Source organism: Belonocnema kinseyi, chromosome 6 (genome assembly GCF_010883055.1).
Source record: "Belonocnema kinseyi isolate 2016_QV_RU_SX_M_011 chromosome 6, B_treatae_v1, whole genome shotgun sequence".
Lineage (NCBI taxonomy): Eukaryota > Metazoa > Arthropoda > Insecta > Hymenoptera > Cynipidae > Belonocnema > Belonocnema kinseyi.
In genome coordinates this window covers 67,614,134-67,628,356 of record NC_046662.1, presented here as the reverse complement: position 1 = coordinate 67,628,356, position 14,223 = coordinate 67,614,134, and the positions used below count along the sequence as shown (strand labels likewise).

At 25.5% G+C, this 14,223-nt stretch overlaps 1 protein-coding gene across 1 annotated transcript in view; it reads right to left on the bottom strand.

Annotated features, from left to right (window-relative positions):
• The window catches only part of LOC117174476 (lysine-specific histone demethylase 1A), a 367,341-nt gene that overhangs the window by 323,410 nt on the left and 29,708 nt on the right, over positions 1-14,223 (bottom strand). The window contains exons 7-10 of the mRNA XM_033363628.1: positions 11,935-12,201; positions 10,569-10,703; positions 10,407-10,480; positions 10,124-10,272 (exon numbers count right to left, since the gene is read on the bottom strand). Coding sequence (XP_033219519.1) covers positions 10,124-10,272; positions 10,407-10,480; positions 10,569-10,703; positions 11,935-12,201 — 625 coding nt within the window. The remainder of the gene's footprint in view (positions 1-10,123; positions 10,273-10,406; positions 10,481-10,568; positions 10,704-11,934; positions 12,202-14,223) is intronic.

Below are 14,223 nucleotides of genomic sequence, written 5' to 3'. Positions count from 1 at the left end.
AAGCAACATTTTTCTTCTCTTGACTTTTTTCATGTCGTGGGTTATTTGGCTTAAAATGTTCATTTTCATAATGCTTAGAAACTATTTGGTTACAAATTAATTTCTCGAATTAAAGGTTCATCATTTTTTTCGGTTTCTTCTTTGGTTGTTGAAAATTCGTTTTTTGGTCAAAGAAAAAGTAATCTTCTTGTTTGAAAATTCTTCTTTTTTGTTCAAAATTTGTATTTTTTGGTTAAATTCAATTGTTTTTTTATGACAAATGAAACGATTTTATTGTTGAAATATCAACTATTATTTTTCTCGTTGGAAATTAATCTTTCTAGTTTGAAAATTATACACCCTGGTTGAAAGTAGAACTACTTTCTTAAAAGTACTTTTTTTTCTTGGAGATTCATAATTTTAGTTGCAAATTCGTATTTGTTTTGGTTTGGAAGTAATTTTTTTTTCATTAAAATGTTAATACTTTGTTGAAAATTCAACTGATTGATTGTAAATTAAATTTGGTTAAAAGTTGATATTCTCCGATTAAAAATTCAACTGTTTTATAGAAAATTGATCTTTTGACATAAAAGTTCAACAATTTAATATAAAATTAAACTATTTGGTACAAATTTAACTGTTTTGTAGAAAACTCGGTTTTTTAATTAGAAATTAATTCTCCTCGACCAAAATTTAGCTACATAATTTTTTGTAAAAAATTTAATTATTATTAAAACTATTAAAAACTATTAAAATGTATTATTAAAACATTAGTGTTAAAACGAATTATTTAAACAAAATCGATCAAATAAAATTTGAACTAACATCATACCCATTATTTAACCGATTCATTTTAAATTTATGTAATTTGTTGGAAGTTTGTCTGTTTTGATAAAAAATGTATTTTTTTGTTGAAAATGCTAATTTTATGCTAAATAAATGCTAAATGCTCAAATTTAGCTAAAAATGTATGAGTTATGTTGAAAATTTGACTTTTCTGATAGAAAATTAATCTTGTTAAGTAAAAATGTAACTCTTATGTTAATAACAAATTATGTATTTTGTTAAGAATTCAACTTCTTTCGTAGAAAATTAATCTTTATGTTTGTCATGAAAATATAAGAATAATGGAGGAATAAATTAATTTCAATAAAATTAATGAAAATGTTCAATTTACTATCAAAAACAATGAATATTCAACTCAAGAAGATGAATTTTCAACAAAAGTGTTGAGTGTAAAAGCTAAAAAGTAGGATATATTTTTAAAAACGTTCACATTTAAACAGGATAAAATTAATTTTCAAGAAAAAAGTTCATTTTCCAACAAGAAAGATCAATTTTCACGCATAAAAATAATAATTTTCAGCCCAACAGTTGAACTTACAATCAAAGAGTTTAACTTTTAAACAAAAGAGGAGCAATTTTAAAAACGCTGAATTTTCAAACAAATAATTGAATCTTTTCCCTACAAAGATAAATGTTCAAAAAAAAGGGGGGGAAGACTTTTCACGAAAATAATTGAATACTCAATTCTTCAATAAAACCAGACTAATTTTTAACCAAAACATTGCATTTTTAACGGAAAAAATTATATTTTTACCAAGAGAAGAATTTTGAAATCAAAAAGACGAATCTGCTGCAAAGCAGTCAAATCTTTAATACGAAAATACGAAGTTTTCAACAAAAAAGTTAAAATCCATGAAATAGTTCTATTTTCAACTAAATAGACGACTCTTCAACCAAGAAAAGTGAATTTTTTACGAAGTCGTTCAACTCTCAACCAAAAAAAAAAAATTACTTTTCGCTCACAGATGAATTTTCAATTCAAAAGAATGAACTTCCCATCCAAACAGATGAACAGAGCTGATGAGTGTAATCTGAAGTTGCGCACGGAGCGTAGCCTCGGCTCCTTCGTTGGGGACCCGTTCATTTTTCGGAACGGATAAAATTTAAGAAAGGTAAAATTTCAGAATGGGCTATAATACATAATGGTAAAACTTAGGAATATTCGGAAACCAAAGAAGCGGAATGGGTAAAAATTCGGAAACATTAAAATTAGGAGGGTGAACAATTAGGAATAAGTAAATATACGGAGAGGAAAAATTCGGAAAGTAGAACAATTCGGAATAGTAAGTAAATGCTGTTATTAGCAGGTCTATAGTTTTTTACTTATGGTAGCATACAAATATTTATCACAGTAAATTTGAATAGCATATCATAATAAATTTATGATATCCGTAATTTTAAATTTTTCACGAGAAAATAAATATTTTTTATCATTATATAATTTAAAAACAATGTTCACAGTACAACATAAATTTATTATGATACGATATTTAAATTCACTGCGATAAACATTTGTTAGCTACCATACATAAAAAATTATACACCTGCTAATAGGTATATTTATTAACAATTCCGAATTTTTCTACTTTCCGAATTTTTCCTCGCCGTATATTTACATATTCCCAATATTTCACCCTCCTAATTTTAACGCTTCTGAATTTTCACCCTTTCCGCTTCTTTGGTTTCTGAAGAAATACCTTTCAGAGTTTTGGATTTCCGACTTCTTGCTCTTTCCTACTTTTTGCTATTCCTAAGTTTTACCATTATGTATTATAACCCATTCTTAAATTTTACCTTTCTTAATTTTTACCGTTCCGAAAAATGAACGGGTCCCCTTCGTTGCGGAAAACCATCGCATGGGGGGAAGTGGTGGGAGAGCCGCGCGAACATTTGAATGTCTGTGGCTGTGATCAGCAGACAGCACTGAGTAGAATGAAAAGAAACTAGAGCGATAAAATGATCGTTGTCATCAATGCAAATACAGGGTGGTCCCCGGGCCTGGAAATCGGCAAATGACGGTGCATTTATTTTTTGACCGGAAGTTAAAAAAATTTTTTGAAAATAAATCTGTCCTGCTTTGATTTCAGCCGTGTTTTACATAATTAGCTAAAATGTTATATTTTTCAATTATGATATCATTCAGTTTAGAATGCGTAATTCGAAAATCTTTGACTTTAAAAAAGTTCTATTTTAATTTTTAAGTGTACATTTTCATTTAAAGAATTATGCAGTTTAAAAGGCATAAAAAATTAAAAATGAGAAATGTTTGAAATAGATACTTCAGGATAAAACAACATTTTTAGTCGTTCAAATGTGAATATAAATTAATAATTAATTTTTAAATTGAACTGCAATTTAAGTATTAAGAAGTAAATAATAATTGATTTTACAAGACAATTCGGAATCAGTTCATAGTTTTACAATTTCCAGATTTAAATTTAAAAAATTAAACTGTTGAAATTTGAAAGTCTTATGTTAGACAAATGTAAACAGCAGATTGAAACTTTATAAACAACTTTTAATTTAGAAATAACTTTAAAATAATAAATTCGTAATTAAAGGCTTTAATTAAATTTCAAATACTGTTTCAGTTTTAATGAATTAGTTAATTTATTGACGGGGAATTTGATACATTTTTTCAGACTCAAAAATATAAATCCACGTTATCTGTTTCAATGCTCTAAATTAAAGAATCAGACAATGAATTTAAAAAAATACTTTTCTATCAAAGATGAATTTTCAATCCAAAAAGGCAAACGTTCATCCAAACAGTTGAATTTTCGACAAAGAAAGATGTATTTTTAACAAAATAGTTGAATTTGCAAGAAAATAAATTGAAATTTCAACCAAAAGACATACATTTTAATGAAAAATCCTATACTTTTAAATTAAAAGAATTAAGTCTTCAACAAAAAATATGACTTTTCTACCCAAAGATGAATTTTCTATCCAAAAATACGTCAAGCAAAAAAGATTTATTTTCCAGGAAATATTGTAATCTCAGACGAAGATAGACTGCTTTATAAACAAACAGTTGAATTTTCAATCAAAAGAGATTTTTAAATCCCGAAAGACAGAAAAAAACAGCGTTCAATTTTCGACAAAACAGTTGAATTTTCAACTAAAAAGTATGACTCAAGCGAAATTGTTGATATTTCATCAAAATAATAAAATTTCCAATAAAATAATCAAATGTATATTTAAAAAATCTTAGCTAAAAATGTGATAGTAGACTTTTCAATTAAAAAGAAATAATTTTCAAAGAAAAATAGCTCAATTTTTGTATTGGGTTCTATTAATTATGTAAAAAAAGGAAATGCTTCATCAAATCAGGGGGAAAAGAGGATTTCTTTAAAAAATGGGAAAAGGGGAATAGGGGAAACAGTGTGAATTCTGGAAAATTAAAAGAATTATCCAGCTGCCAGACAAGTTTCATTTCATTTCCTGATTAAGTTTTCCAATTTACCTGATAAACTAAAAGTAACATATTCATATTTGTCCCAAAACGCAAATATTTATATAAATTTATGACGTTTATTCTAAGCATCCTTTAACACAAAAGAACAAAACACTGCAAAATAAATCAATTTTTAAACAAATACGTAAATTTTCCACTGAAAAATATCAGTTTTTACAACGAATGGAATAGTTAAATATTCAATTGAAAAAATTAATTTCAAATAAGATTCTCAACGGATTTTCAGCAAAATAGTTCAATTCAACTAAAGTGATCAATTTTCAAATAAAATTATGAATCTTCAACTGGAATAGGTTAATTAATAAAACAAAAAAATATTTTAAAATTAAAAAAAAATTTATTTAAATTTAAAATTTATAAAAATAAAACAAAAAAAATCTATTTTCAACTAAAATGATGGATGCTTAACTGGAACACTTAAATTTCCAACCAAAAAGATGAAGTTTTGAAAAATAAGATTAATTTACAAATGAAAAGATTAATTTTTTACGAAAAAATACAACTTTTCAACGTAATGCATGAATCTATAAAGAAATAGTTAAATTTTTAATTAAAGAATACGAAGTTTCGACCATACAGTTGAATTTCAACTAAAAAACTAATCATTTTAAACCAAAAATAGAATAGTAATATTTTTAGTTAAAAAAATTAATTTTAAATCAAACATAAAAGTTTTCAATTAAAACATTGAATGTTCAACTGAAATAGGGAACTTTCAAACAAAAAAATTAATTTTTACTAAAAAAGACAAACTTTCAAACAAAACTTAAATATTTAAATTTTTAGTTGAAAAATTAATGTTCAGCAAAAATATGACTTTTCAACTACAACTATGAAATTTTCAATTGGAATAAGTTCAACTTTTAGTTAAAAAATGTACTTAAATAAAAATAATAACCTCCAAAAAAATAGTTACATTTTCAAACAAAGTGATGAATTTTCAAATGAAACTGTAAATATTCAACTGAAATAGTTGCATTTTAAACCAAAAAGATTTATTACTAACTGAATTGATGAATATTGGGCTAGAATAATTGAAATTGTAATCCGACAAGTTAATTTTCATTCAAGAAAATTAATTTCTACCAAGAAGAAAAATTTTTAATCAAAAAAGATAATTTTTTAACCAGAAATTGAATAATTAAATTTTTAGTCAAAAATTAATGTTCAGCCAAAAAGATGAACTTTCAACTAAAATTATGAAATACTCAACTGGCTTAAAAACATCCAAAGGAAAAACAAGTTTTCAATTAAATATCTCATTTTTTAACCAAAGAAGTGCATTTTTAATTAAAACGCTGAATCTTCAACCAAACAAAATTAATTCTTTACAAAGAGTTTAACATTCAACTAAATAATTTTATTTCCAATCTGAAAGATGAATTTTTAACTAAAATTATTAATATTTAACCGAAATACTTGAATTTTTAACCGATAAGAAAAGTTTTTAAACAAGAAGATTAACTTTCAAAGGAAAAGATAATTTTCTACACATTTTTTTAAAAGAAAATACGTGATTGAATTTTCAGCGAAATATTTCAATTTTCAATTGACAAAGACAAATTTCCATCCAAATTGTTCCATCTTGAACTAGAAAAGATAAATTTTCAACTAAAAAAAAATAAAACAGTGTTTCATATACAAATTTAAAATTTGCAAATGTATTAATTTATTACAAACAAACAAAAATTTTTTTCTACTTTAAAAGATAACTCTTTAACAAAATACTGGAATTTTCAACAAAATAATTGAATTTTTAAAATAATAGTTGAATATTCCACCTAAAAAGACAAATTGTCAACGAAAAAGTGTCATAGTTTATATTTCATTCAACAACAAAAAATGAAATTTATACAACAAAAGAAATTAATTTAAAAATAAAAAAGACGAATTTCCAACAGATAAAGATTTTTCGCTCGAAAAATAAATAAAAGTTTATCAAAATTATTAAATCTTCAAACTAGAAGACAAATTTTCTTTACGAAAATTTAATTTTCAAACAAAAAAATATGACTAATCAAACAAAAAATTAATTTTCCACGAAACTGATGCATTCTTACGCAAAAAAAAAAGAATATTCAAACTAAAAAATAATTTTTTTACAAAATAAACGCGAATTTTTAACTAAAAAATATCAATCTTAAAAAATGGAAAAGTTCCATTTTCTGTTGAAAATGAATTCTAAACAAAAAAAAAGAAGAACTTTCCACTAACCAGTTCAATTTTCAACCAGACATAAGCCTTCAATAAAAAAAAATTCACAATTTAGTTTAAGTTTAACCTAAGTAGTTGCATTTGAAATTTAAAAAAAATCATTTATAACAAGATAATTCAACTTTTAAACAACGAGATAACTTTTCAACTTAAAACATAAATCTTTGAATCTTGAATTATCAAACAAAGAAGGACGATTTTTAACCAAAAAGTTGCATTTTCATATAAAAAATGAAATTTCAGCTATAACAGATAAAGTTTTAAATCAAAAAGATAAATTTAAAAAAAAATAGTAATTTTCTGTTGAATAAGTTTTTAGTCAAGTTTTCACGATCAAACTATGAATTTTTTAACAAGAAATAATTTTCTACCAAAAAAATCGAGAAAATATTTTAAAATTTCGATTTTAATTCAGAAATATTTCTTCTTTGAAGTATTTCTTGATCGCAAATTTAGAACAGGGGACTTTCAAATTGCGACAAATTCAGACTTGGAAGAGGGATTTTATTTAATTCCCGATTTTTTAATTAAATTCCCGGTCATTTCCCGGTTTCCCGGTCAAGTTGCCACCCTGCATTTGCAAGAATTTCTCATTCCCAGACTTTAAATTTTAAGCTTTCGTAATTCAGAACCCCATAAAGCAATCACGAAGTAAATAAATTTAATAAATTCCGAATCTGGCAGAAAATTTAATTGCCCCCTTGTCCTTAACGTTGAACACATTTTACGCCCGTTCAAGTTCGCATATACGGCCAGCAATCCGTGCGATCGCCCAAGGCAGGCACCGAGATTCGCCAGGAGGGAAAGGGAATGGTTGCAAATTCTGGGCACGCCATATTTGGACGCGCAAAGTTCCGGTTCTTCGAGCTAAGCGTCGAGCAACAAGAAACCATCAAGTCCCCAATTGTCTGATTGATTCCAATTAATTACTCTAATTTGATTTGTTTCCTTTACTCCTTTCAATAACGGAATTTTCACTAAATTTTATTCAAATTAATATTAAAAATCTGAATTAGGTTAATATTATTTCTTGTTTAAGGAGGGAAGAGATTATATGGAAAAAGTTCAATTAGGAGAGTTAAGATGAAAATTAGCTAGAGGCCTCGGGCTCACTTCAGAGATAAAAAAAAGTGTAAATAATGTAATTTTTTTTTCGAATAGTGTGAACATTGTGTCATACAAATTTCCAAGCATTTAAAAACTTATACATAGTTCGAATTTCAAAGTATATAGTCCGAAAACAAAAAAGTGTAAAATGTAAAATTAACTTTTTTTTAAACTTTCCAGTTTTCTCGCCTAATATTTTTAAAGTATCAAAAATTAACTTCAAGTTTTATTAAAAATGTTATTCCTTAGTTAATAAATGGTAAAATTTCCAATTTATTTATTGCAGACTTTGGCCAAGAATTCATATTTTTTTGGATAATAATTTTATTATTTCATTTAAAATTTAACAATTTTTTTGAAAAGCCATACTTCTTGGTTCTAGATTTAACTCTTTCATTGGAAATTCGTCTTTTTGGCTAGAATATTCAACAATTTTATTGACTTTTTTTTCCTTCAATAATTTTTTTTTTTTTTTTTGCTTGAAAATTCAACTACTCGTCGAACATTATAATCTTTTTGGTTTGAAAATCCGTCTCTCCCTAAAGAAAATTCACCTTTTTCGATTACAAATGAGACTGCCTAGTTGAAAATTCATCGTTTTCGGTTAAAAATTTAATTTTTGGTTGAAAATTCTACAGTTTTATAGACAATTTGTTACTTTCAGCTCAAAAATTCAACACTTTGATAAAACATTTAACTATTTGGTTGAAATGTATTAATTTAGTTAAAAATATATTTTTTTTATTTTCTATTTAAATATTTCTGTTATTGAAATACCAACACTTAAACTATTAAATTTTACCTTAAAAATTTTTATTTTAGATTGAAAATTTAAATTCTTGTTTGAAAGTTAAATTTTTTGGTTTGAAATTCATCATTTTTGCCGAAAGTTCGTTTTTTTTTCTTTGGTTCAGATTTAATTCTTTAAACTATAAATTTACTTATTTTGTTTAAAATTGAACCTACTGGTTATAAATTAACTTTTTTTGTTAAACATGTAAATTTTCACGTCAAAAATTCAACTGCTTAAAAAAAATTTGTTTTCTCGGCTTGAAAATTCAGCAATTTGTTATAAAATTAAACTATTTGTTATAACATTTAATAGTATTGTAGAAAATTCACTTTTATTGAAAATTAATTCTCCTCAATAATTTTTTAACCACTCTGTCTTTCGTTAAATACTGATCTTTTATAGTCTAAAAATTTACCTATTTACTTAAAAGAACTTTTAACTAAAAAAAAAACTAAAAATAAACCAAATAATATTTATATAATATTATTCTTTTATAGAAAATAATTATTCTTGATCCAAAATTCAACTATTGGAATAAAAATTTATGCAATTTGTTGAAACTTCGGCTTTATTAATGAAAAATTAAATTCCATGTTGGAAAATATTCAACTATTTGATTCAAATTTATGTACTTTGTTATAAATTAATTTTTTCTCGTAGAAAATATTTCTTCTTGGTTGAGAATTCAACTATTGGGATAAAATTTTATCTAATTTGTTGAAACTTCGTCTTTATTGATAAAAAATTAAATTCCATGGTGGAAAATATTCAACTATTTGGTTGAAATTTTTGTCCTTTGTTGAAAATTCGTCTTTTCAGTTACAAAAAAATTCTTCTTGGTGAAGAATTCATCTATTTGGTGCAAAAGTAAGTATTTTGTTAAAAATTCATCTTTATTAATAGAAAATTAATCTTTGTGTTGGAAAATTCAACAGTTTGTTTCAGAATTGATGTATTTCATTGAAAATTCGTCATTTCTGGTAGAAACTAATTTTTCTGTGTTGATAATTAAAATATTTGGTCAAAAATGAATGTATTTTGTTGAGAATTCATATTCTCGGGTTTAAACTTCAACAAATTTGTAGGAAATTCGTGTCATCTATTTGATTAAAAATTAAACGGGTTCATAAAAAATTAATTTTTTTATTTAAACATTCTTCTCAATGAAAATTTGACTCCATTTTTTTTAGAATCTATCATTTTTCGTTTGTAAATTCAACTATTTCGTTATAAATGTTGAGAAATAAAAAAATATATAAACTAAACATTAATCAAATAAAATCTAGAATAATAATACATCCATTGTTAAAACTATTTGGTTAAAAATTTAAGTCATTTTTTGCAAATTCGTCTTTTATGGTGAAACATTAATATTCGTGGTTGAAAATCAAACTATTTGGTTAAAAATGTACGTATTTTGTTGAAAACTCGTCTATTATCGCAGAAAACTAATCTACTTTGTTAAAAATGCATCTCTTTCGTTAACAATGTATGAATTTTGTTGAGGTTGAAAATGCACATTTTTTGTTTAAAATTAATCTGTTTTCGTTGAAGATTCAGTTGTTTCGTTGTAAATTCGTAAGTTTAGGAACTGGAACTAGAATTTTCGCAAATGTATTATCCAGCAGAGCGCGTTTTCGAACCAGAGAACCTATTTTTTTAAATCAGAGCAAATTCGAGAGGGACCCGAGAAAAAATTCACTCACCGGTTAGATGACTGCCAGTGAACTCGAAGTCGTCGTCCTGGTCCCAGTGTTTGAGGCTCAAATTAGAAAGTGAAGTGGCGTTGGCGAATTCCAAGTTTGCGAAATGCCAATCTAATATTTGGCGGTCCTTTGATGATAGATAAACATCACTGAAGCAAATTTGAGAATTATTAGTTCTGGTAACTAATAATTAAAACGTATATAAAAGCAACAAAAAAAAGAAGAATTTTGATTATATTAAATAGTCTTTCAACCGATTAAACCGATTTTAACCGATAATTACCTTGGCGGTGAAGCTTCTAATTCCTGCAGCTTCGCCTCGATTTCTTTTTGTTGCTCTGCAAGCTGGTCCCACTCCTAGAATATAATAATAAATGTAAAAATGTAAAAATAGTGATTCAAGTAAAGAGAAATCAATAGATAATTTAAAAATATATATATATACTTTGCAAACATTATGTAGATCTCGCAGTTTTGATCTGAGAACAAACTCTTGCGTGATGTCTCTCGCTTGTTTACTGTCCGACATTTCTTTATATTGCTTGTCCAATTCAACCAGGCGTTCTTTAATTGCGATCATCTGAAAACGGAAATTTTTATTTAACTTGTGATTGTTATCATATTTCGATTACAGGATTACCGGTAATTTAATTTAAATTTTATTTAAATTGAAAGGTTATAAAAATGAAAATATTATAAATTTCAAGCCTCCCAGAATAAAGAATGTGAATCTATAAGCTCTTCAAAAATGAAGAATTACCAATTGGAAACGTTTTTAAATAAGAAAACCCCACATTGAATAACACACAAGATTGAAGAAATAAGTTACCATTTGCAGAATTTTAAATTTAACGTTACACATAAATTTTAAGCACTGAAACATGTACAGCCAAAAAAAACATAAAAATTAAACTTACAAAATGTCCACTTTTAATTATAAAAGCCTTTAAACTTCAATAAATAAAAATCTAAAACAAAACCGATGAATTTTTACTTCAAAGGGATTTAAAACTGTATAAATTAAAAAGCTTTCTTAGATTAGAAATGGTCAAGATGTACTAATTTTAAATCAAGGAATTCCAAGTTTAACTTAACTATAAAATTATATTAAATAAATTATTTTTGTAAATAATAAATATAATTATTAAATGTATAAATAAAATTTTGTATAAGAAACATAAATATGGAATTTTTATTAAAAATTACGTTATTATAAAATGAAAATCTATTAAAATATAAAAATTAAATTAAAAATCCTCCTAAAACAATTAAAAATATCACTATTGAATAAATTCTTGATTTATTAAATACATTTAAATTTAATGAAATTAAAATTGAATAAAACAATATAATTAGTCCTAAAATTACGATTATTCAAAATATTAAAATCTGTTCATTTCAATTTATAAAATAATTGATAAAACCTATTTAAAAAATTCCTAGGAATATCTTTATTTATTCTCTAATGACAAAAGATCAATTATACCTTGATAATTAAAAACAAAATCGAGATTTTAATTTAAACGATATTTTAACGGAAATGGTTAGTAATAATACAATTCCAAACACATTTTTTTCGAAGAGCCAGACGATATTTATTGGAAAAGTCTAATTAAATCTGAAAAATTCCCGTTTTTAAACAAAATGATTGACTATTTCCAGGTTTTTCCCTGGTGCTCAAAATTCCAGTATAATTCCCGGCTTTCCCTGTCAGTAGCCACCCTGAATAGGCAAGAAAACTTTCAGAGCTTGTGGAGGACCAATGAAAACATCGGAAAAGTGTAAAAATAATTCAATAAATAAATATTTACCCTGTGTTGATTTGATATTAATCTACCCTGCAGAGCCAAGTACTGACGGAGATGAGTAACTTGTCTTTGTTTCACGCCTTGTTCCTGCAAGCGTATCACCCATTCCAGGGCTTGTCCTAAGGAAACTGGACGAGTTGGAGCTGGTTGCGCTGGAGCTCCTGCCGCGTTGTTTACATAATTAAAATCTAAGTGGTGAGAAAGATAAGAAGTTGCTTCGAGCAATCTATTGAATTCTCTTTCCACCATCTCGTCCTTGTCTTTTGGCACCTGAAAGAGCGAATAAATATTCAAATGTAAAACAACACAATCAGGCTGTCTAGGGATCAGCAAATCTAAAAATGTCCGGGATTTCACCGTTTTTCTGCGAATCATAGTTTTTACCCGAACAATTCAAAAAAATTTTTAATTTTCCCTAAGCTAATGTATATTTTTAACAATAATACATACAGAAAATTGATGCCGAGAAGAAAACAATGATTTATTTAAACGCACCAAACTTATGCTCAATCACAGACTCCAGTGATAAGGGAGTGTTCATTAATTGGAGGGGGGGGGGATATAAGAAGACTTACATGGAGGGCCCAAAGCATTCCTTATGTAAGTTTCTTCTTTTTGAATATTTTTTTTTATAGACTAATTGAAACCTATTCTGCCTATCGAAATTACTTTTTATACCATTATGGAACAGACAGATTAAAAAAAATTCTTTCAAATCTGAACACGCACACTAGCCGAAGATATACCGGTTTAATAAAAAAAATGTCCCAAACAAACAAATTCAAAATCGGATATGAGACATATGTCCCCTATTTGAGTTTTATCTTTTTTTTATCGTTTTTATTTTCCTAATGTAGAAAAAAATATTAAAAAAGTAAAATAAAATTATTATCTTCCTTAAAAATGTGTTGAAATATTTTATTAAAATAATGTACAATGATGGTAATATAAAAAAGGACGATTTTATATTTATAACGTTTTAATAAAACAATAAAAAATTAATGAAAAAATACAAAACTCAAATAGAAGATTTAGGTATTCATATTCTGAAATACTTTACGTTGCTTTACAAAATAAATCAATCTATTGTGCATATTAAATCATTAATTGTTTTAATTTTTTTTATCATGAAATACTTCATATTACATAAATCCAACAAATATAGAGTCGAGGAGTTAGACATTTTTAAAATTCAATGTATACCTTTAATGAAACCTCGTTAAATACCTGGTCATCTTTGCAATCCTTTAAAATCCCGTAAAATCGTTTGAAACCTTTATAAGTCCCATACCAATTTTTAGATCATATAACAATTCCCTAAACTTCTTGGAATTCTATGGATATTACAAATAAGCTCTTGAAAGCACTTTAAAATGATTCAGCTATATGGCAATACCTTCAAAAATGTTTTTTTTTAATTTTAAAATTTTTATAATTTAAATTAAACTTTTTACATTCTTAGAATTTTTCTTAATTAAGCATAAAAATTAAATTATAAATAAATTACAAGTAAAAATAAATAAAAAGTTTTAATTTTAAATTATTTAAATTCTTTTTTAAATAATTTAAATTCTTTCAGATTCCGTGAAATCTTATGGCATCCTTGAAATCGCTTGTACTCTTCAAAATACTTCATAATCTCTTAAAATCCACGATAACCTCGTAAAATCTCTAAAAATGGGTTGAAATACTTGAAAATTATGAATATTTATGAATATTATGAGAGCTCTAAAATCTTTGAAATTCTTCAAAATGTTTAAAAATCCATGCCAGTCTTTTCAAAACCATTAAAATCCCTTAAAACCCTTTTTAATATTCAGAAAACCCTTTGAAATTCCATTAAATATTCTCAAATATTACGAGACTCTTTAAAATCAATTAAAATCTTTTAAAATCCCTTAAAATCCATTTAATATTAAAAATTCCCTGGAAATTACATTAAATATTTTTAAATATTATGAGATCCTTTGAAACCTTTTAAATCCGTTAAAATATGTTAGAACTCATTAAAATCCTTTGAAATTCTATTCAATCTTTTGAAACATTTCGAGATCCTTTGAAAACACTGAAATATCTTAAAATATTTTTAAATTCATTTAAATGTTTTAAAATCATTGAAACTCCACTAAAATCCTTTATAATAGTCAGAAAATGCTTTGATATTCCATTAAATCTTTAAAAATATTACCAGATCCTTCGAAGTTTTCGAAATTCCTTGAACATTTTTAAATCCTTTTTTAATCTCATAAGATTCTTTAAAATCCTTTATAATATTCATAAAATACTTTGATA